Source organism: Vespula pensylvanica, chromosome 11 (assembly GCF_014466175.1).
Source record: "Vespula pensylvanica isolate Volc-1 chromosome 11, ASM1446617v1, whole genome shotgun sequence".
Lineage (NCBI taxonomy): Eukaryota > Metazoa > Arthropoda > Insecta > Hymenoptera > Vespidae > Vespula > Vespula pensylvanica.
Window position 1 is genome coordinate 4,356,033 of NC_057695.1, and position 25,527 is coordinate 4,381,559.

Here is a 25,527-nt window from a genome sequence, read left to right on the forward strand (position 1 = left end):
AAAAAAAAAAAAAAGAATTGGTATAATAGGTTTCCACATCGAAAAATTTAATCTGTTTTATTTATACATAGATATGTATGAACAATTATTTTTTTATTTATAAATCTTTATCAAATCCTCTGACAGAGAATTTAAAAAATTTGTTAATTTGGATCTATAATATTTCGATGAAAGCAAATGATATATATAATTGGAAATCTTTGGATATTTTTTAGCTTGTTTATTTATTTACTTTTTTATTTGTTTTCTTTTTCTTTCTTATGTCCGACATCTTTCGAGATAATCGAAAGGCTGTCGACCTCGACTCGATACGCTTTGTCGTTGCGTTCCTCCTTTTCAACGCTCGAGCTAGCACCGTACTGTTGCACTGGTAAGATCGTCTAACGGGATCTAGTGTAAGCCGAGAAAAAGTACATCGAAATGGTTGCGCTAACTCGAACACGTTTCTTTCCACTTTACCGCGAACATTCGTTCTTTCCTTCGGAAAAATTATCATCGATCGATCGAGATCGATATCGATATCGAAAGTGTTTCACGTTTTATACAAACAATCAAACAATTGTGTCTTCTGCGTACAGGTATATTTCTCGAGAATAAAAAAAAAAAGAAAAGAAAAGATAGAAGAATAAAAACAGGAACGTACGTTTGTAATATAATTTTATTTATACGATTTTTTTATATGTGTTTCATATTTTACGAGATATAAAAGATACGTTGGACAAGGACAAAAATCATTACGTTTGTAACATAATTTTATTCTGAAATATTATATATTTTACTTCTCGAAATGTATTCGCGAGATTAATTTAATTGTTGTTAGTTTGAGGAAATATTAAACGTATGTTTATTAGACGTAATTTAATTTCGAGGAATGCGAAGGAACATTTACTAAATGCAATTCGTTTGGAGTAACTTTACGGTTAGAAATGATGTAATGATAAAGAAAAGAAATTTAGAACAAAATTGACTTACGTTTCTATTTCTATGGATTCATGGACCAATTTTAAATACTAATATTCTCATTTCCGCACGACTACTGAAAATAATTTGATTTAATGAATCTCATTCCGAAGAATCTCGTAAGATTATATTTTATGACATTTTACTCGCTCGTAATCATCTACAATTTTGAAAATGATTCATTGATGTTGAGTGGAATTAACAAAAAGAAAAGAAAACAAGAAAAGACGTGAGTTTAATATTTTATTATCATTATCTCAAAGACTAGGATCGGCATTATCGATCACGACAAACTTATCAAAGAATTTCTCGCGTTCCAATATAATTATATTTCTTATCGTAGTACACTTTAATATAATATCTTTTTGTATTTATTCGTACTTAACAAACGAGAAAAAAAAATATATATATATATATAAAAAAAAGATTCGCTCATAAAAAAATAAGATGATCTTCCTCTCGTCGAAAAGAATATATTACGCGTACGCGTTGAGAATGAAGATGGCGGATTGAATAAAAACTTAAAGAAGTTAAAAAATAAATATTAATCGAAATTAATTCGACATATCGCAAGTAGATACGCTCTATGTATGTATCTTTAAAAAATGTATCTTTTAAAAATTTAAACGTATATTCTAGAGTCTATGAGAAGCTGAAATGAAGTTTCGTCAATGGTTGTCCTTTCGATCGATATGTACAGAGAAAGAAAGAAAGAAAGAAAAAAAAGAAAGAGAGAGAGAGAACGATTAGATCGAAAAGAAAAGATATATGCATAACTACGAAGAAGGGTTCGAACTAAAACGTCCGTGAGAACCGCCCGTTTAAGGCGCGAGAACTGGTTCCGAGTTGGTCGCGGGCCATCTTCTTTCCAAGGTCCTCTCTTCTCCTTTTCTTTCTTCTTCTTCTTCTTCTTCTTCTTCATCATCATCTTCTTCTTCTCATTGTTAAATGCGCGAGAGATGTTGCGAACTCAGCATGGTCCTTTGCCTGAAATTAAACGTCTGACGAGGACAAGAACGGACCTCTTCCTCTCTCTATCTTTATCTCTATCTCTATCTCTATCTTTTTCCAACTTGAACAAAATATATTTTTCCTTTGCACAGATCTTTTATTATCCCTTCTCTATCTTTTTCTCTCTCTCTCTCTCTCTCTCTCTCTATTTGCTTTTTTCCCTGTCCTTTCCTATTTTTATTTCTTCTCTTTCTCTTACTTTCTGTATCTTTTTTTATGTTTTCTCTTTGGTCTCTTTTTTTAAATTTCTTCTTTTGCCCCCCCTCCTCTCTCTTTCTTTCTCTCTCTATCTCATCTCTCTTTCTCCTTTCCTAATCCTATTTTTTTTATAGTTCTCTTTTTTCTTTTTTCCCCTCTTTCTTCTTTTTACCTGGAAACTATTACGAAACTTTTAAAGTCGATCCTTCTAAACCCAAGAATGGAATTTCAAGGACGAAATAAGGATCAACGGGCACAACAATTTTCTACGGATCATTGTCAGTAGATAATAGTTCGATAATATTGGTCAGGTGATACAGATGATGGTTTAATAGATCTTTTTTTTTATGATCGTAAACATTTAATAGGATTCCGTTCGGGTAGTATTATCGTTGTATTATAGATAAATGCTGGAAAAAGAGTTAGGAGAACGTTATGAATGTTTTCTGACCGGTATCGGACATCATCATCACGTGCACCAAGACTGATTCTCTTCCAGGCGGTGGCTCCGTTGTCAAGTGGACAATATCTTCTCGTGTTACAACGATGTTACCGTTGCCGAACAAAACGAGCGGTTCTCCGATGTTTCTTCTTCTTGCATATTCCTCTCGTCGTTCGTTCATTCCTTCGTTCATTCGTTCATTCGTTCATTCTTTATTATCGTCTCATTTCTTTTTTTTTTTTTTTTGTATTCACGTCTGTGTAGATACGATACATATTTGCTCTTAAAAATTCTCACTTACATATATATATTTTTTATATAAATATTTATACATATATACATTTTTTTTTTTACTGATGCTTTATATGGCATTATAGAGCTTATTAATTTTTATGATTCAAAATCATAACGAAGATGAAGAAGGAACGCTTTATCAAATATTATATTAATTAAATATATGTATGTTTTTTTTATTTGCCATCGCATTTTTAAATCAGATTAATGCATAATGATTGGATTACAACATAATAATTATTTTAATAAACAATGTATACAATAATTATAATTTTCATTAGGACTTTACAAGATTAAAGAAAGAAAAAAGAGATTATTATGATTTTTAATATCGCTTTGTTTGAAAATGTTTGACAATTTAAATTGTTAGAGGAAATAAGTACTCAGGTATATATGTATCTATAAAAAAAAATTGATTTGAAACATTATACTTTTCCAAAGTATCATAGATCTTTCGAAACGATCAAGACGAATAGGACATCAACCCGATGTCCGGATGCATTTGACGGGCAACGTTATTTCCGTTGGTAGTAGTAGTAATAGTAGTAGTAGTAGTAGTAGTAGTAGTAGTAGTAATGTAGTAGTAGTAGATAGTAGTAACGTTGCGTACAAAGCCACAGTCGTTTAATCGATTAGTTCAGTTCCATCGTTTCCGTCTCTCTATCGCTATTTGAAATGAACGTAATAAAGCTTGGAGAGCATATAAACATGTTCGTACCAAAGAGTGAATAAGTTGAAAGCTTAGTTCTATCTGACATGAGCGGAGTTAATTAACTCGTGGCCGGCGAATTTGCTTTTGGATTTTCGTGCAAATAGAAAGGATAGAGTAATTGACAATTGTTAGATATATAATATACATATATCGTGCGAATAAATCCAGAACAATAAGTTAAACCGCGTTGGTTGAAATTATGCGAAGAATATTTTGAAGATATTAATTGTAAATGTTTCTTGAATTAATGAAACTCTAATTCAAATGTCAAATTAATTAATCCGATTTAATTTTCATCATATATGTATTTGTTGTATAATTAAAAATATTTCTTTTTCATCGTTTAATTTCACAAAAATAACATTCGATGTTACCGACATATTTAAGTTATTAATAGAATATATTTAACAAATCGATCTTTCTTATCAAAGTATTAATTCTCACAAGCGCGCGATAAAAATTTTAATATAATATAATTATAACAACGTAATCATTCTATTATAAATGTATATACGTCGTAACATCGTTTGATATCGATACAATATTGATCGGTTCGGTAAAAAAAAAAATTTCTAAAAAAAGAAAAAGAAAGACACGACACTCGTGAAATCGATAGATAGATATGACAATCGTTCAAAAACGTGAGAAATAAAAAAGAGAAAAGGAAAGAAGGGGAAAAGGAAAGAGGATTCTCTCGAAATTATCGGCCGACAGTTGAATTTAATAAAAATAAGAAAGAAACTCGGTCTGAGAGACGTTTAAACGATCACTGGAAAGATTTCATTTCCAAAGGGTATGAAAGCGTAGGGATCTTGTTGAAAACGCGACGGACACTCGTCACAATAGTAATACAGGCACGAACGAACCGTGACGACGTAGGACGTCCTCCTTGTAATCTCGAATCACGGGCTAACGTCGTCTCTCAGGGTCGACAGGCGTGCTAATTCCTTGGATCAAAAGCGGTCGAGCTATCCTCTTCCTTCACGTCTCTCTGAATTCTTTCTTTTTCTCTTTATTTCTCTTTCTCCGTATCTCTCTCTTGCTCGGTCGCTCGCTCACTCTTTTTCGATACAGTCCACAGGATTCCTCCTGGCCTTTTCCTTCTTTGCTCGGCCTATCAGGATCGACCTTCTGTGCGAGATCGTTCGATCGTTTTAAAAGATTACTTAGAGTTATACTGGGTGTCGGAAATGTCTTTAATACATTGCAGATAGATATATTACGATAACACAGGGCGTTACGCCAGAAAAAGTTCCTAGGTACGTGTGTGATCTTTAAAAATAAAAAACGAACGGAAAGATACTCGGGAGAAAAAAAGCAAAAAAAAAAAATGAAAAGAAAAAACCACAAAGCTTCCATTAATCTTTTTCGAGACTTTTTAGGCTAATTTTTTTTTCAGATTGTTAAACTACAAGACTGGGAGAGTTTATGATGAAGAGGCTCACTTTGAACGAGAGAACGAAAATAGTCCAGTTTTACTTTGAAAATAATCGTTCGATAATTAGTACTCAGAGAGCATATCGCAGACATTTTAACGTTAAAAATGCACCGGCGGAAATGACTATACGCAACATTATTGCCCGTTTTCAGCAACAGGGTACTGTTTCCGATTTGCCACGTTCCGGTAGGCCACGTTCTGTCTTTACAAATGCTAACATACAACGCGTGGAGGAAAGTGTCCTCGAGGAACCCGGAACTTCGACCCGAAGGCGTTCTAGTCAATTGGAATTATCACGAACATCGTTGCGACGTATTTCAAGGCACTTGCTCCTTTTATTCCCATATAAGATACAACTCGTTCAGGATTTACATTTAGACGATTACAAAAGCCGTTTGAATTTTTCAATTCGTTTTCAACAACTCGTAAAAGAAGAGGACGATTTTTTAGATCGTTTGATTATGAGCGACCAGGCGGATTTTCATTTAGACGGTATTATCAATAAAGAAAATTGCATATTTTGGGGCGCAGTTAATCCGACGGCTATACGCGATTATCAGTTACATCCAATTAAATGTACAGTTTGGTGCGGATTAACGTCGGATTGCGTGATAGGTCCGTTTTTCTTTAAAAACGATGATGGTAATAACGCGGCTATCGTTACCGTCGAACGATACAAAAACATGATAGAGAATTTTCTACGTCCTGCCGTGGAAGACAAACCGGACATGTGGTTCCAACAGGACGAAAACGCGTCTCATACGGCCGAGCCAACGATGGAAATTTTAAGGGAAATTTTTTCGGGACGATTAATATCGAAGCAAGGGGCAATCGAATTTCCCGAACGTTCGCCGGATTTAACGGCTACCGATTTCTTTTTATGGGGTTATTTGAAGGGAAAGGTTTATCGAAATAAACCGCGAACGATTCAACAGTTACAAGAAAATATTAGAACCGAGATCCATGGTTTATCGCGACAAACGCTGAGAACAGTTATGGAGAATATATTGCAACGAATGAAATTATGTCAGACCGAAAACGGACGATATTTACGCGATGTTATTTTTCACGGCTGATCGTAACAACAACAACGATATAATAATAATAATAATAATAATAATAATAATAATAATAATAATAATAATAATAATAATAATAATAGTAATAGTAATAATATCGTCGTCCCTTTGTAACATATTATGATATCAATGAAAATATTCCGACGTACGTAAAATATTTCGTATATACGCAAGATGCAATAGTATTATTACTATTTCGTATCACCTAGGAACTTTTGGCACGTCCTGTACATTACATAGCTCGTGAAAGAGCGTCTTGTTTCCTCTATCTAACACTCTACATGATGCTCGAACGAACGAACGAACGAACGAATGGATGGATGGATGGATGGATGGATGGATAGATGGATGGATGGATCGATCAACGAAGAACCGAACGAAGCGTTGTATAGGAGAAGGGCTCTGTGCTAGGGTGCCGGCGCTATGGGGGTTATGGGGGCACGTTCACACAAAACGGCCACCGTAGGCAACGGCAGCTGTTCACCATCCGTGCCCTACTCTCTACTCTCGCTTCTCTCCCCCGCATTCTTTGCTCGGCTTAAGCCTCGCCCTTCGAACCGAAACTTCCTCTTTCTTCTTTGCTTTTACCTTTTCTCTCTCTCTTTCTCTTTCTTTCTTTCTTTCTTTCTTTCTTTCTTTCTTTCTTTCTTTCTTTCTTTCTTTCTCTCTCTCTTTCTTTCTCTCTCTCTTTCTGTCGTTTTCTCTCTCTCGTCATTATTTTCGTCATAGAAAACGTGTACGTGACTTTCACAATCTTTATCTTTTTTTTCTTTCCTTTCTTTTTTCTTTTTTTTTTCTTTCCTTTCTTTTTACATGGTACTCTCAATACGACGCCACGTAAAATCATCGTCATTAAAAATCACGTTCCATTTTTTATCTATATATACGTATATATGTAAGTGTTAGAGAGATTTCCTTTCGGGGTTCAATTTTTTTTTTTTTTTTTTGATATCTTTGTATTTGAATCGTACTAATCGTAGTGAGATGATTTTATTTATTTGTTTTATTTTTTGTTTTTGCTTTTGTTTTCCTTCTTCGATTACATTCGTCTTGATTGAAATTTCTTCTCTCTCTCTTTCTCTCTCTCTCTCTCTCTCTCTTTCTCTCTTTTTCCACCGTGTAAAATTGAGAAATAATCATTCGAAAGACGTTTCATATTTTTGTCTTTTAATGATTAGACCCAATAAAATTTTATTTATTTATTCTCGTAGAGATAGATAAATCGTTTTGTGAAATTTGCAAAAGTGATATAAATAGGTCGGTAATTTCGTTGTTAATTGTACAAATTATAGTAATAAGAAGATTCCCATGTTTCTTTAGTTGAATTCGTGTTGAGAGAGACAGAAAGAGAAAAAAAATGTCGGTCGTTCTAATTAAGTTTCGTTTGAACGAAAGACACTTCTTCTCGTTGGTCTCGATCAACGAACAAACGAAGAAACTATACTACTGACCGTCCTATGTAACGAGAGTAATACTTTCTCTCTCTTTCTCTCTTTCTCTTTCTCTTTTTCTTTCCTCGTGGTAGGATCTCCTTTGACTCTAATTAATTACAGTTAATTACGTTAATTGGCGTAACTAATACGATCGCGCCATTTTACGTCGTCTGCTTGCTTTGCTCTTCGAGTTACGACCTTTGACATGCATCCCTTTTTTTTTATTTATTTTTTATTTTGTTATTTTTTTTAACACGTTGACACTCAATTTCGCATGCTTCACGTTATTTCTTATGAAATTTTTCAAGTTATTTCTTATGAAATTTAAAATACTATACAAAAGTATATAGTATGATGTAATATAATTATGTATGACAATGTATTATCTTGTATCTTTTATCTACAAATAGTTATGAGAAAACTATCAGATAATAATAACGTGTTACTAATATTTCTTTACAATTTTTAATATTCAACGCGATGGTATCATTATTGTCTTTCATAATCAACGAGACAAAATATATGCAAATAAATTATTACATTAGAAAAGAGAAAATATATATATATAACAATCTTTTATATATAAATATTTCTATTTAATATATAAATTCTATATTTTCTATGTATATATATACATATACTGTTTTCATACATACATTCATGCATACATGTAAACGAAGACACTATACAAAAACTTTTTCGATAAATCTAATACAAAGTTCTATTCTTGCGTAGAAAAAAAATTAGAAAGAGAGAGTGAGAGTGAGAGTGAGAGAGAGAAAGAGAGAGAGAGAAGAAAAAAAGAAATAATAAATAAATAAATGGGGTCGATGTTATACGAGGCATCCCCCATGACGTGTCTCGTGGGACAATGGAGATACCGATGGAAGTTTTCCAATAATATCCTTCGTTGAAGAAGAGTAAGAGAAAGAGAGACAGAGAGAGAGAAAAAGAGAGAGACAGAGAGAGAGAGAGAGTGCGACGACCGGACGAAGTGCTTTTGTTTCATCGTTTGTCTTTTCTAAAAGCGCCGGCCTCCTTCGTTGCATAAGAAGAAACAACCGACCGATTGAATTATTCAGTGATAAAACGTTCGCTATTTCCAATCCGATAAGTATTATCATCCTTTGAAAGTTCCAGTGTAAAAGAGAGACATCAATAGACGTTTATTAATCGTTGAAATTCTTTTTTTTTAAATGATTGACTTTCGTGGGGTTTCTTTTTTATTTATTTATATTTGTATACTTGTTCAGAATAGTATTTTATATCAGTGTACTTATATCAAAATAGTTTTGTTTCATAAAGAAGAGAGAAATGTATTATGTGAATGTATTTGTTTGCACATGTATATATATATATATATATTTATGGTATAAATAATTTGATATATTAATACATATATGAATCATTGATACTTATATGAATACATATATAAAAATTGAAAGATAGTATTATTAAAAATTAGAAAGAGATATAGTATTATAAGAAAATAATAAAATATATAATCCATTGTTAGATATTAGAAAAAATCTTATAAAGTATAGAATATATATATATATATATTATAAGTACAGTATTTTAATTTTATATGAGATTTATTCTCCAATGTTTATTCTGTGAAAAATTCCAATATGTATTCTTTCTCTTCCTTTCTTTTATATTAGGATTTATATATATATATATATATATATATATGTGTGTTAACACGTATAATCAATGTCCACATGTAAGACATCCAAGAAGATTCTAATCTGAAAGATCTTATCTATGAAACGAATGTTTCTCTGCTAGATAGAATGGAATAAGTGAGAAAGAGATGTAACGACAGCATGGGAAAGATATATAGCTATAATTCGGTTCGAGTTTATCGCAAAAGGGTCACATCAATGGGTACGTTGGAAAAACCATAGCAAGCATTTCACAGACCCTTATTTGTTTTCCCTGATGCATTGGCTCGACACGTGTTACTATATTATTCTATTCCGAAAGGAAAAAAAAAAAAAAAAAAGAGAGAGACAGAAAGGACGAGATATTATTATACATACATCATACATACATACTTGCTTACGTCAGACAATGGAAAGTAACCCGGAAGGGACAATTGAAATCGTCTGACTGATTTCTACTTAACATCAATATATATCTAATAATCTAAAAGGTTCAGAACCTTCGGCGTCAGGTTAGTTCATCTAAATATAGATCCAATCGAAAGATAAAACTTGGATCATGCTTTTATTTTATCTCTCTCTCTCTTTCATTCTTTATAATTATCATCGTTATTAAGAAAATAATTTTATTCAATTTTTTAACAAATGCATAGTCACAATCTTTATTGAAAATTTCAATTTATTATGTTTGGTATAGGATTTGTATACAAACCTACATATATATATGCATGCATACGTATATGCTGTATATGTATATATATATATATAGAGAGAGAGAGAGTTTTTAAAGAAATAATGTATTATTGAAAATAGTATATAATATATACATATGTATGTACGAACTTCCTGAACCGTAAACTTTGATAAATCTTACAATGCATTATATCTAGTAGCTTCTTGAAAAGAAGGTACACGTTCAAGCCGATAGAAAGACACTCTCGGCTAACCAAAGGGAGGTTTTATCCAAATACTTTATTACGTTCCATTTGGGACGGCAAATATTTACTTAGAGATAAGAAAAGAGTATTCTTCGTATAAAAGAGCTACCGACTAAAAAGATTCCTCCCTCTCTTTATTTTTCTTGCATTTTTTTTTTACAAGCAACGCTAAAAAACCAACACCAACAAATTTGAATTGATATTCATAATTTAGAATACAATTTATTAATCTTTTTTTTCTTTTTTCTTTTTTTTTTTTGACGAGAGATAAGAATAATTAAAATTAATAATTGTATATCTACCAAAACTTTAATTTTTTGTTCTTATTCTTTTACTCGCCACAAAATTAATTACTACTTCGTATCCGTGATTTTAATTGAATTGTTAATTAATAACAATCAAAGTACTTTTCACGTTTTATAAATTTGTTTAGATAAGAAACAAAATTCATATTTCAAGATTCTTAATACAATAACAATCATTAAAAATAGATAGTTAAAAGTAAAGTATTGCGAAAGAAATATCTTCACTCCTTCCAGAAAATATTGAATACGATTAAGCAATTAGGATAAAGTTAGATCAATTGTCAAGCAATGTCTTATTAATCACTTACATTCAAGTCCATTCACCTATGTATGTTATACGTAATACAACAACCTACGTTAATTCAAGAAAGAACGATTATTATTTCCTTTTGAAAGATCGTGGGACGTTTATTCGCCAACGTCGCGTTGCTACGCCATTTTTCCGATCTTCCCGCGAATGAATAAATTGACCGAAGTAACTTGTTTAAAAAGATAAGATGAAACGAGACGAAGATGAGATGATATGAGATGAAAAGAAAAGAAAAGAAAAGAAAAGAAAAGAAAAGAGAAGAAAAGAGACGAGCATACAATGAACGCATTTATGACGTCATGAATTGATACAAGTATTGTGTGGATAGTTCAATCGACTCATTCTCTCATTCACTTTCTATTCTATAAAGAACACAGTTAAGATTAGAATTTACGTGGTTGTATATGTTAGAGCGTTAGTTCGGTACAAGACACTATACCCGTATTTTTAGGGTAGAACCCCAAAATAGTTTTCTAGAGGGAGCTGCTCTCTGAACTGTTCAAGGTTAAGGTTAAAGCTACGAGAACAGTATAGCCAAGGGCAGTACGACGACGACGACAGCGACGATGACGATGGACTAAAAGCAATTCCTATTCGAACTCGCCCTTCTCAACGTCAGAGATAGGATATAGATAAATCCCCTAACAAGCGGAAGTATATATATTTCTGTCCTTATCTTTAGGCAGCCCTTCGCAGCCCTGTCAAACCCTTAGTGCACCTTTACTTTTCACATTGTTAGACATTGTTAGACTATATCTGGTTGGATTGTTTAAAAAGTTGTCGAAAAAATGATCGAAAACTAACTTAAATTCTTTATCTCATCCTTAACGTATTAAAGTGTTTATTGAAGTGTCTAAATTTAAGTGGATATATCGATCAATTGTTTGTTTTAATCAATTGTCATTGATTGTGGAGGGTCAGCAAGAAACACGATATTTTTTTTTTTTTTTTTTTTTCTTTTACATTTTCATTCTCGTAATTAGTGTTTGTCGATAAAATTCTTTTCTTTCTCTCTCTTTTTTTTTTGTTCAGTAATTTTTTTTTATGTAATTGTATCGATTATTGAAGTTCAATTTTTTGTTAAGATAACGGAAAGAAACGTGTCTTACGTTTTTATCATTCTTATTTTCTTACTGTTATCAAATATATTTATTTATTTATTTATTTATTCATTTATTTATTTACTTTGTTTTTATTTTATTGTCGTTCATTGTCGATTCAGGTGTGTCGCTGTTCGATAACGAAATGATCAAAGGTATCTCACTTCGTATGATTAGGGTGTATAGAAGCAATAGGTGTTGACGATAGTCTTCGGGTGTTCCATTGGTCGATCTTAAAATAGTTTTACTCTGGCGTGTCCACGTTCGAGGTTAAGGTTAAGGCTACGTGAGTTAATGGTTCGTGCGTTACAGATACGTGAAGCAGCACGACATCGAGACGAAGAACAAGGGCTGTTCTTAACGCCCACGATCTTGTTCCAGCCCTTCCCATTTAAATTACAAAGTTTAATCATCCTGATAAAACATTTTGAATTATTTCAATTCCTTCTTTTTCTTTTCTTTGCTTTCTTTCGGTAGTGAATTTGTCGAACTTAATTGCATTATCACAAAATTATTATTAACTCGATCAAAGCATATTATTAATTGTCAGAAAATTGTCTTCATCGATTATCAAGATTATTTTATTAATCGTTCAATATTATTATTATCAATCGGAATAATCTATTCATTACCGAAATGTATTATTAATTATTCAAATTACTAACTATCCAGATATACCATTAATTGTCGATATATATTATTAATTATTGAAACATGTTATTTATTATCTATAATAGAAACATACTATTAACCATCGAAAGTAATTAATAACAATAACAATAATAATTACAAGAAGAACAAAGGGAAAGTCAAATAAAACAAGACAAAAAAGAATTAATGAAAAATAATCGTACGAAGTTGAAGAAGTTGAATAAAATTGATAATACGCGTGTAAAACTACCTCCTGGGCAGTATCGTTTTCACGAAACCGTTGAAAAACAATTGATCAAGATCAACTACCGGGACATGCTCTCCTTCATGCAGCCACAATCTAGATTTCCATTTCACGGCTGCTACGTTCGATCTACGGTAGGCTATCCTCTCACAGACGCTGTGGAAACTAAATGGAATCGAGTTTGATATATATCTACGCGTTCCGGTTTCGACATGCTCGGTTGACTATGGGAGGAGATGGAGGTGGTGGTGATAGTGATGGTGGTAGTAGTGGTGGTGATGTAGAAGGGGGTGGAAGAGGGAGGTGGTGGTACAGAGAGGAGACACACCTCTAATGTTCACTTGGTGGTTCGCCTTCGTGAAAGTTTTCCATAGGTTTTTATGTTTTTATCTTAACTTCTCTTTCTTCATACTTCTCTCTTTCTCTCTGTCTCTCTTTTTATTCTATTTTTTTTTTTTTTTTTATCATTCTCTTTCTTAATCGTTCAACTCAAACAGCTATTATACTTATTCTTACCTACACTTTAATTTCAACTTAATATCGAGAGATTTCTTTCTTTTTCTTTCTTTCCTTCTTTCTTTTTTTTCTTACTTATTTACTTACTTACTTACTTACTTACTTCTTCATTTTTCTGGTATAATAACTGTGAGAAAAATTCGGTAGAAGAAGATTCGAGTTAAAAACAGTGATTTTTTTCCCTCGATTACGGTATTTCAGACTGGTCCAGAATACTACTCGGATCCACTCTGCCTTTTAACGATCGTTAACCTTAGACCTGCGCGTTCATATCTTTTCATCTTTGCTTCCTTGTCTAAAGAGAAATTATGGCTTCTGGAAGGGCATCGGTTTCTCTGTATTTTTCATTTTCTTCTTACGGTTAAAAAAAAAAAAAAAGAAAGAAAGAAAGAAAGGAAAAATTAAACTTTCGAAAATTGATGGAGGAAGAAGAAGAAAAGAAAAAGACAAGAAAAGTTTGTTTCATCTTTGAAATCGAATCGAGTTCGAAGTCATCATTTTTATTTTTCTTTCCTTTTTATTTATTTATTTCTTTGTTTTTTTTTCAATTCTCTCTTCCCCAACATTTTCCAAGAAAATATTTCCAAGTTTCTAATCTCCTTCGTTATCTTCAAACGTAATACGTTAGAAATCCTCTTAGACGTAAATAGAACTCTCGAAGCATCACGTTCACGTTCGAACGCGTTTTATACCTGTTTCTCACTTCTTTTTTTGTGTTTTCTTCTTTTCTTTTTCATTTCTTCCTTTTAGATGAAAAAAAAAAGAAAAAAAAAAGATAAAAAAACGTTCTTATCTCTGACCCAAACAAAAGTAGATGTATAAACAAAAGATATCTTTTAGTTCCTATGAAACTTTCCTCGTATTCCTTAGCGATCTTAACTAATGATAAGAAGTATATATATGTATATACATACATGAACATATATATATATATATATATATATATATATGTGTATGTATTGTTGTGTTCGCAAAATAGTACGATCGTCGTGTTCATCTGTCGACGTTGAACAAGAGACTTCGTGTTTTTCTTTGTACCAAGTAATTCCTTCATAGAGATACGGAATAATAGACTGTTTCTTTGGCCTCCATGACCTACGTCGTTAAGATACGTCCGTTAGAAAGAAGGATAGAAAGAGAGATAGAGAGAAGGAGAAAAGGAGAAAGAGAACATGAGAACATGAGAAGAAGAATCCGTTGTGGAATCGGCTGAGTCGATTCCAACTGGTCGATCATTTTTCTCTTTTCTTTCTGTGTCCTTGAAGATGTAAAGAAGATCGAGAATTAAGAAGAGCGAATAATAATCTTGTTCGATCGATCACTAAATCTGTATGATTTATTTTTATCCTTCGCTTGGTATATCGATTTTTTTTTTTTTTTTTTTTTTTATTAAAGGAAAAATTCCTAATAGACGAAAGAAGAATGATCTTCGTTGATTATTATATAACTGAGTTAATTACGATAAAAATGAAGTAGATATTTTAACACGGAAATAATAATAATAATAATAATAATAATGTGCATTGATAATTATTTATATAATTATTTTATTATGATAAATAGTATCGATTATTTAAAATGAAGTGGACATTAGTAATGTTCCAATATTAAATATATTAAAATATACACTCTATCTCTCTCTCTCTCTCTCTTTCTTTTTCTATCTAATAAATCTACTAACTTAATTATATCGATGAAGTTTATACATACACATATACACACGCATTTTATTATAATAGTATGCATTATTATAATTTATTGTAATAATCCTTCCCTTTTTCTCATAGAATATATATTATATACTATATATATATATATATATGTATAAACAAGAAACAAAGGTAATATAAAAATAAAGATCGATAACAAGCAACCTAGTAAACGATTACGCTATTAGATTGAGCTAGAATCGAACGGATTAGAATTTCCTTTCTCTGTTGAACCGTCGACCGATTCCATAACGTGCCGCGCTATTAGGCTGACTCACAACGGCCAATAATCTCCTCGTTTCTCAGTTAGTAAGCGTGAATAGAGAAAGGGAGATAGATAGACTTGCAAAAAGGAACGAGTTACAGGAGAGAAGAGAAATGAGAAGTAAGAAAGAAAGAACGAACGAACGAACGAACGAACGAACGAACGAAAGAAAGAAAGAAAGAAAGAAAGAATGAAAAAAGTAAAGAAGAGGGAAAAGTGGGAGAGGTAAAGATGTCGAGAGAGGGCGGAACCGTTTTCTACATGAACCATAGGATCGATCGTGTGCGAGCAAGCAAGACAGACGATTACTCTCTACGTATAAGACGAAAAAGAGAAAAAGAAAGACAGAGATAGACGATAAACGAGAAACTGTGAACCTTCACATACATTATATACATTACGTACATACATATATATATATGTATATGTACATTACATATGTATATATTTATATTACATGTATACATATATATATACATATATACATATATACTTCATACTGTATTAGTTTCCTTGATCGTTGGTGGAAAGCAAAATATATTACCTCAATGCTTTGAGGGTGTAACGACAAAGATCTAGTCGATCAAATACTTGTGTTCGTATAAGTCTAGACGATCGAACGGGATCGATCGATCGACCCCTTTCTTCTTTCTCTTCTCTATCTCTTTCTATTTCTATTTCTATTTCTATTTCTATTTCTATTTCTCTCGTGTCCAACCGTACAAAGACGTTCTCAAGTATTTACGATCGTTTCGAACCACTTTCCTTTTATCGTAGAATTTTTTTACCGTACGATCTTGTATTATTTAGTTAGGCTTGAAATAATTACGAGCGGATCAATCGTGTTGTTAAATACAGCGATCATTCTTTTCACTTGAAAGATTGATCATCGTCGTTGATTATTTTCTCAAGAGAATTATTTTCCTTTTTATTAATTAATTAATTATTTTATTTATTTTTGTTTATTTTTTTTTTTTTTCTATGTTTTTATAGGAAGCTAGTTATGTATAGTTTGGTATAGTAGGATAATTGCAAGTTTAATGTAGTACTGTAATGTTATATAATTAATTTTATGATCATTTTTGCAGTAATTATGTAGTCAAATGATCACGCTTTAAAAAATACGATTAACCAAATAGCATTTGCAATTACTTCGAAAAGGTAGTACCATCGATGTTTCCGTTGATTTTCTCTTTCTCTCTCTCTCTCTCTCTCTCTCTCTCTCTCTCTCTCTCTCTCTCTCTCTCTCTTATTCTCTTTCTCGTTCTCGTTTATTTGTACGAGATCGCAAATCCTCTCTTTGGCCGATTGCATTTACGAGATGAAACGCGATGCGCCATGAAACTAATGAATTTTAGATAGAGTTAGAAGCAAACTGTAAACGCGTGTAAGTTATATAGTACACAGAGAATCTCTAGTTGCGTTAATTTCGCGGAAAAAAAAATCTTAATATTTGTGTGTTTTTTTTTTTTTTAACTTATTTCATTTCGACTCCATTTCGCTACTACGATCAAAGATCAGACAATCTTTTTAATTAATTTAATCTTATTTTGTTGCAATTATTTTTTTTGTTTATTTATTTGATATTCCTTTCTTTTTCTAATACAATTTATGCAAAACGCTATAATCGAAAGAAAATTTCAATTGAATTCTTTCGGGTATAAAAAAGAAGAAAATGAATGAAACTTAAAAAGAGTCTTCTAAATCGTCCTTACTATCTCTTCGAGGTATTTTGAATAAACTTTTCTAATTGATATCATTCAACGTGTAAACGTGAGTTAAGTCCAACTTGAAATATTTGTTTTTATAAATTAGCCGAATTAATTCGTATAAAATTTTACTATTTCCATCCCTCCCATATCTCATTCCGATGTAACTCGTCTTTTAACGATTTTATCGGATTCTTAATATCTATCTCGAACGTATTAGAAATACATAATCGAGAAGAAAAATTATTAATAAGGACATATATAATATTTCCTTGAAAAAAAAAAAAAAAAAAAAAAAAAAAAAAAAATTTATATACAAACGTATAGAAATGTTCGAAAAGGAATCTAATAAATTTGTAATGTTATGAGAATCACTGAGATGACGAGGAGGGAACTCTTAGCAACGCGTTGCGCCATGTATCTGGAGGAAGGTTTAGAGAAGTAGTAAGACACGCAAGGATAGAAAGAAAAAGAGAATACGAAAAAGAGGAGAGAAGAGAGGTCCTGGTAATTAAGGCGTTTCGACAAATGTACGTCGTCGAAACCGGTTATCCTGGAATCTTCGCGATCGTTTGGCTTATACCTGCAGGCATATAGATATATATGTAACTTGGTATCTTCGTAGTTAGTTAGTCGCCATGTTAATTCGACTGTATCCTTCGAAAGAATCTTCGTAAGATTAGAAAGAAAGAAAGAGAGAGAGAGATAGAGAGAGAGAGAGACAGAGAGAGAGAGAGAGAGAGAGAGAGAGAGAGAGAGAGAGAGAGAGAGAGAGAAAGCAAGAATAATTTTACGAGATAGAAGACGGAATAAAAATAAGAAGAAGAAGAAGAAGAAGGAAATGTCGTAGCGAGATGATCTCACTGTGAGAGATCTTAGCAGGAAATATCGAATTAACGTGGATACAACGTTTAGTGCCTTGTTCGTAAAAAGAGATAGAGAGAGAAGCTTGGAGGATCGGCTTTAATTCCAACGTTAAGCTGAGCTTCTTACTCTTAAAGCCATTGTACTTTAACTGAGAATTGATTCGGTCCATCTCCTTAATCTCTGAAATAATTTCTTTTTTATTTTATTTTTTGTTTTCATCTATATCTAATTTTTCATATTTCATTGAACCTTTCAAACAAATTAATCGTCGATATTAATCGTATTTCTTTATGATATTTGAATAATGGTATGAGATAATAAATGAATTGACGCGTGCGTGTGTGTATGTCTATAAAAAAATATGATAATAGTAATATTATTGAATATTTATATCTTATTATAATAGTACATTTTAATAGTATATATTTTATTAGTATTGTGTATATGTATTCTCTATACTGTCTCTCTCTCTCTTTCTCTTTCTTTCTTTTTCTATAATAGGTAATAAATTGTATATTTAGATCTTTCTTACAAAATCATATTGCAATTTATTTCATATTGAGGAATAACTTTTATTAGTAATAATAATGATAATATCATTATTGTGTATTAATGACAGTACGGTCAAAGGGTTAAGTATAATTTACTCTAATTTAATACTATTACCCAACGCGAAATGATCGAGTAGTAGGACCACGTATCTCATTTCAGTTCAATTTTACCAACATTCTCTGAACCCTTGAGCAAGGTTTTTTCTTTCTCTCTTTCTCTCTTTCTTTTTCTTTTTTTTTCTTTTCTTCTTTTTCTATTCCCTCATTCAAAGACTAATCATAATCTCATCTGACGAAATAAACGACACAAATTACTATACTCCCTTCTATCGAATAATTTTAAGTCATCTCTGCAAACAAATTATATTTTTTTTTTGTTTAATTTTTTCTCCTTCAAAAAAAAGAGAGAGAGAGAGCAATTTGTTATAATATATATCGGTATGCTGTTTTAACGTTAAAAACATATTTATTTTTAATATAACCATCTCCCTCGTTTCGTACTGTAATTTTGCTACTTCTGTTCTGTTTTTTCTTCTTTATATTTTCCTTCTTTGTTTTTCTTCTCGCCTTTTCCTTTTTTCTATTATCTATTCGTAGAAACGTGTCCCACGTGGTCACAAGAAGGAACGTGCTCGTAAAATATTGAATTTATCTTTTGCACCATAATCGCACTATAATTCTGGTTCCAAGAAGACAATAATTATTTATGCATATTTCACGACCTTTAAATTACAAATACACACACATCTATTATATGTATTCTATTGTTCATGTGTTTTATATTTTGTTATTACATAACTGAAGTTATTCTTAACGAGTGTAATAAGTACAGGGTGTGGAGTTTTATATTATCGTAAAGGTGAGCAAGCAACAGAGAGACAGAGAGAAAGAGAGAGAGAGAGAGAGAGAAAGATGGAAGATGAATGGAAGCGGAAGCGATTTTCATTGTTAAATTAAACACGTAAGGTAATAATCGGGAGAGGGTCGAGAGCACGTGGTCTGCGGCTTTGTTTGCTTTTTCACATCGTCACGCTGTCCACCTTTTCGTAATGTTATACCGAAGCCAGAGATCGACGGAACTGGGATATCAAAACGGAACGAAGGATTTCGTTTGATCGATCGATCGATCGATCGATCATTTACTTACTTTTTCATTTTATTTTCTTTCGTTTTATTTTTCTTTTTCCTTTTTTCTTTTCCTTTCTTTCTTCTTTTTTTCCTCTTAATGAAATTTAAAGTTTGATATTTTATCGTCAGGAGCATGACCAAGTTTAATTTAAATAAAACGTTTACCAGTTAAATAAATCGCGTTTTGCTTTTAGTTAGCTTTGAATAGAAAGAACATCGAAAAGTCAACGTTGAAATCGACTCGAGTCGAACTCGAGAGTACTCGTACTAATTTTGTAATACCACCTAAATCAACGCGACTCCTTAATGAAATTAATTGCGAAAGTTCTCTGTTAAAAGGTAAGGGATAAAGGAGAAAACTTGTATAGACGAGTATTCTCCACGCGAACCTTTTATTATATGTATCTACATATTTTTATTCCGACGATTATTCATGTAATTTAATTTAATTATAGAGTCCATTAAAAGTCATTGAATTTAATTGAAAAGCAGTTTGGTATTAATGGATAATGTGTAAGAAAATTTTTTCACTGTTTCTTCTCAGACGACACTTTTTTGTTTTCCTTTTTTCTTTTTTTACTAGTTTATTTCAGATATCATTTATCATGAAAAAAATTTTATTACTTTTATTTAGTCATATAAGGTAAATGTAAATTGATAAGGTACAATTTCAAACGTTTGACAACTAGATTTCGTGTTTTCTTTTTTTCCTTTTCTTTTTTTCGTCGTTTAAAATCTACTGCAACTTTTCAATATCATGGATAATCGACAAAATATCATGCAAGTACGTTTTTAAAGGAACATAAATTCTTATGATCTCGTTAACTACCAAGAAGTCTCGTCTTCGAATAACTCGATAAATTATATCGCTACCAGCCGTAAATCCTGTCGGCAGCATGGAATCTTTACGATAAATTTTCTTATATAAACGTGTCCCTTATCGCTATTATATTCTATTCTAAGTTTGTCAGAAAATTAAAGCCGAGCTTCAAATAATCGACGACAGAAGAATATATATAAATAATATAAAGAATATGTATAATATTCTTCTCTAATATACTCGATTTTTTTTTAAGAGAATATTTGGATATAAAAAAAAAAAAAAAGAAAAACTTTCGTTCAAATATAAATTTCAATTCAACGTACTTTACTAAAACCGAACTTTTATTTTATTTTATATGGATAGGAGAAAGAAATTCGAGTAAAAATTAGACGAGAGAAAATTGTGCAAGGAAAAAAGAAATCAAAATATATTTTTGCAAACTTCGTCGAAATAATCCCGTCTTTTTTTTTTATTTTTTTTATTTTTTTTTTTTGCGATACTTACAAACTTGCATTTATGTCATAATTTAAGTTACTCGTCGTATTACAAAAGTAATATACATATATTATATAAGGTGTACCGAAGGATCTCCCTAGGAGGGCCAAAAGTTTTTAAATGATTTTAAAAAACAATTGCTCCTTCTCGAGAATTTTTAAGCCTGTAGTTTTACAATCTATATATAAAAAAAAAATAACAATAATAATGATAAAAAGGAAAGAAAAGAAAAGGAAGCTTGCCTACAAAAAATTCTTCCCTCATAAAAAAGATAATTGATCTTTCAAAATCAATTAACAACTTTCGCCCTGTCCTGAATTTTCAATTTTACAAATTAACATATTATCATTAATTAAAATGATAACATTAAAAATACGATTATATTATATACATTAAACGATGATGGTTATCTAATTAAAAAAAAAAAAAAAAACAAAAAAAAAAAATTAGGAAATCTCACAATGCAAGAAATAAATAAGTGATATAAAAATCTCTGATTTGGACGATACAAAAATTAATAAGATGTATAGAAACGCGTACATACAAATGCTCGAGCATATACATACATACGTACATACATACATACCAAAAAAAAAGTAAGCAAACATGCAAAAGCAAGCAAGCAGGTAGATATATAGACTTACTATGCCAACGATGGCACATCTGGTCGTACATTCAAGGCCGGACAATCAACTTTGCGTAAAAGGGACCTATCTTGGTAGATTTGCGCGTGCATACGAACACGATTCTCCTACATAGAATATACGGGCAAGGACACGAATAAGAGGATTGAGAGAAAGAGAGAGAGAGAGAGAGAGATAGAGATAGAGATAGAGAATGAGAATGAGAAAGAGAGAGAGAGTGTACATTACTCGATGGCGTTATTTATACCTTTGTATCGTGCAGGAGAACCCAAAGATATCTCGAGAGAACGCGGAGGGTGGAGTCGCAAAAATCGAAGCCAAGCTTCTATTCGATAGGCAAAACAAGTTTTACGCAAGATCTAACCGACTGTACCTACCTATAACCAACTCTCCAATGATATTCCAAATAATTTTTCTAAACGTTTCTTAAAAAAAAAGAAAAAAAAAAATTAAACGTCACGTTAGAACATAAGAAATTTACGACAAAATATCTTGGATTATTTTAATTACTTTGATGACATTTCTTGACATTTTAATAATTGGCACATAACGTTCTCAAATCGCGAATTTATAAAATACGTGAAAAGGAAAGACATTAAAAAAAAAAAAAGAAAAGTATTGAATTTAATCATACGTATAATCTATTTATGTAATATGAAGGGACACATCAAGAGAGAAAAGAAATGTAACGATATTCGAAAAGAAATTGAATATAATATTCGTAGATCTTTTTTAAATCATACTATAACGTTATACATTTATACATTCATATCAGCTCATTCAGCTCTTTCTTAAATCGAAAAAATTCATCATATGATGCCGGTTATCCATATAAAAAATAAAAGTGAGTAAATAAATAAATAAATAAAATAATAACATGAGACAAATATCTAACATACAGTCGAACATTCTTTTGGTTATAATAATGGACATTCAGGGCCGAGTTAAAAATTCATGACACCCCAAGACCACACCTTTGTTCGCTATTTCTGATATACGCAGAGAAAAGTCGAGAAAGGAAAGAAAGAGATACACAGAGAGAGAAAGACAGAGAGAAAGCGAAAGGGAGAGGGGAGGGAGAGATAGAGAAAGAAACACATCAGAGGGGTTAACGTGCGAGTTAACGACTTCAACCTCACGCGGGATTGTAAAAATAGATTTCCCGTCTTCTTCGCAAAGAAAGAATCTCCTCGTATTCTTTCTCTTTATTGCCCATAAGAGGTTTTTTTTTATTATTTTTATTTTTATTTTTATTTTTCACGGATTCAAAAGGAAAAGGAGAAATCACTTCGTAAGATTAATCGTATAATTTTTTTTTTTTTTTATATCTTTTGTTTGAAACATTCGCGTAAAATTACTTTCTTCCTTTGCCAGAGATTTCTTGTTTCTCTTTTCTTCTTCTTCTTTTTTACTCGTTTAACTAATCCGAATTAATCGCGAGGGATAACTTTGATTTCGATTTTTAAATTTCAAAAGGGACGAACGAATTTACGAGATTTAATATATTCTTAACAGAAGTGACAAAAAGTGCTGGGAAAGCACGCGCTCGGAGGATTTTATTTATTCTTTTGTGACAAATCCAATCGGGTTTGATGTTTGTTTAATAAATTGAAATTTCGTTGAAAGTTTAGTCACAAAAAGGAGAGAAGAGAAACAAAAAATTAAGTACGCCGTATAATTTACACGAGATAAATTACATTTTAATTTTGTAATACTTGTTATCGAATATTAACGAATAAGAGTAAGGGATAACCCCCGAAAGTCCACAAACGAATTTAATGAGTCAGCCATAGTCGATTATGATTATATGGATGGCACGATCCCCTTCGTCCTTGCTATTCCTCTACCTCCAACAGAACGTCGTCTCCCTTCTAGCAATGTCCCTTTCCTCTCATGCCACACAGGGATAAGCTTCGAGACATGGGGGTTGGTCGCGCACGCTTAGAATATTGTGGGGGTGGCCAACAAGGGTAGAGAGAGAGAGAGAGAGAGAGAAAGAGAGAGGACGAACCCCATGAATCATCGGACGTGAAATCAATACGAAAGCGGTAACCGTCGGTAACACTTCGGACAACGTTGCAATTCACCACGAATCATGGCTCGCTAAACCATGGTGAAAATGGTTTCAATGGGGGTAATAAGATAGGATGGATTTTTTGATTGAAACATTTTTCTTTTTCTTTTTTATTCCTCTTTTTTATTTTCTTCTTTTTTTTTATTTTCTTTTCTTTTCGATCTTTCATTCATTTCTTTTCTTTTTTATTTTCTAACGGGAGATTATAATTGCGAAGATCGATTCGAAGTGTCAATCTTCTTTTTTCTTCTTTTTCCTTTTTATTTTCACTGTTTTTTTACGTATCTCGAGAAATACTTGTATATCAATTATTTAATGTGTGTTTATGGATTTAGTATCAGATGATAGGTTTATTTATTTCATAATTTAGATAACCAAGAAATACGTATTTGGAATCGAATGAAATGTGGACATTCCAAAAATGTTTTAACGCGGTGTGATAACTCCTAATTATATTACGATCACAATCTATTGATTAAATTTTGTTTCTACATATATATATATATATATATATATATATATATATATATATATATATATAGATACTAATTCCAAAGAATATGATTCATATCCTGTTTTTCTATTATATTCTAAGAATTTTTAGCGTCGTTATCGATATCATTAACACACGTACACACACACATTTTTTCTTCCATGTAAAATACAGTAGAGTTTCTAAATCAAATAAGTATACACATAAGAGAAGAAAAGCGAGAAAAATATCAAAGTATTTAATAGTGATTTCTTTCTTAGTGCCATACTTACACACATACGCATATACACACATATATAAAAGGAGCTTATTCTTTGAACGTTTTCGTGTGGTCGAGTCGTTTATTGCTTTTTGAAAGGTCCCGAAGGATAAAGTAAACCCTTCGACGAGTCTTCTCGAGTATCTCCCTTTTTTATTACCTCGAGAACTCGAGAGAGAAAAGCATGAATCGAACTCTCTCATAGTAAATTCACGTCAGGAAGAAACTTTCTCCTTCCTTCCTATCTTCTTCCTTCCTATCTTCTTCCTTCTTCCTCTTCTTCCTCTTTCTTTTCTTCTTCTTCTTCGTCCTCTTCGTCCTTTTCCTCCTTTTCCTCCTCTTCTTCTTCTTCCTTGGACAAGTCGATATATACGAACAGAAGATAATTACTATCAAGCTCGATTATGACGTGGCGATTAAGAGATGATCATAAGATAGTCACGATTCGAGGAGCAGAGGGAAATCGTTCGAACACGAGTCGAGGAAACGACCGTTTAAAATGCTACTTTCGTGCTTCAGCGAACAGATATTTTTTTTTTTACCTCCTCTTCCTCCTCCCACACGTTTCTCATCGATAATAGTTCAATCGTTAACCTTCAAGTCATTTTTTTCTTTCTTTCTTTCTTTCTTTCTTTTTTTCTTTTTGGATAGCTATACTATTAGATCTATTCGAAAATTTCTCTCTTTCTCTCTTTCTGTACTTTCCTATTTTAAAACAATTTTATGTTCTATTGATAAATATGTCGTTATGATATTTTTCATATATTTGTATTAAAAAAAGAAAAATGGAAATGAAAAGAGAATAATGAGTAAATAAATAAGATACTATTAACGAAACGAGTAAGAAAAGTTTATAAAGGAAAAAGAAATTGTTTTCTCTTTCTGAAATCTACTTCAAAAAGATGAGATGATACAAATGGAAGGTAAACACTGTAAATGAAAGAAACAATAACAGCAAAAAATAAAATAAAATATCTAACGCAAGAGGGCAAAATTTAAAAGAAAAAAAAAAAAAATAAAATAAGAATTTATTATTAATGAAAATAGTAAGATGTATAAATTGTATGAAAATATTTCGTTTCTAAGAGCAACGAGATAAGATGTAATAAATATAAAAAAATAAGTCAAAGTAACGCTACTCTTTCATTTCGATTGATATTCGAAGAATGATAAAAAGAAAAGTGTTTCTGTTTTCCTGTGAGGCAAAAACGA

General features: G+C 31.5%; 1 protein-coding gene across 1 annotated transcript in view; it reads left to right on the forward strand.

The window, feature by feature from the left end:
* The window catches only part of LOC122633042, a 13,384-nt gene extending 6,207 nt beyond the window's left edge, over positions 1-7,177 (forward strand). The window contains exon 2 of the mRNA XM_043820519.1: positions 5,017-7,177. Within this exon, the coding sequence (XP_043676454.1) occupies positions 5,046-6,131 (1,086 nt within the window). The 5' untranslated portion in view covers positions 5,017-5,045 and the 3' untranslated portion in view covers positions 6,132-7,177. The remainder of the gene's footprint in view (positions 1-5,016) is intronic.
* The last annotated feature ends 18,350 nt before the right edge of the window (positions 7,178-25,527 follow it).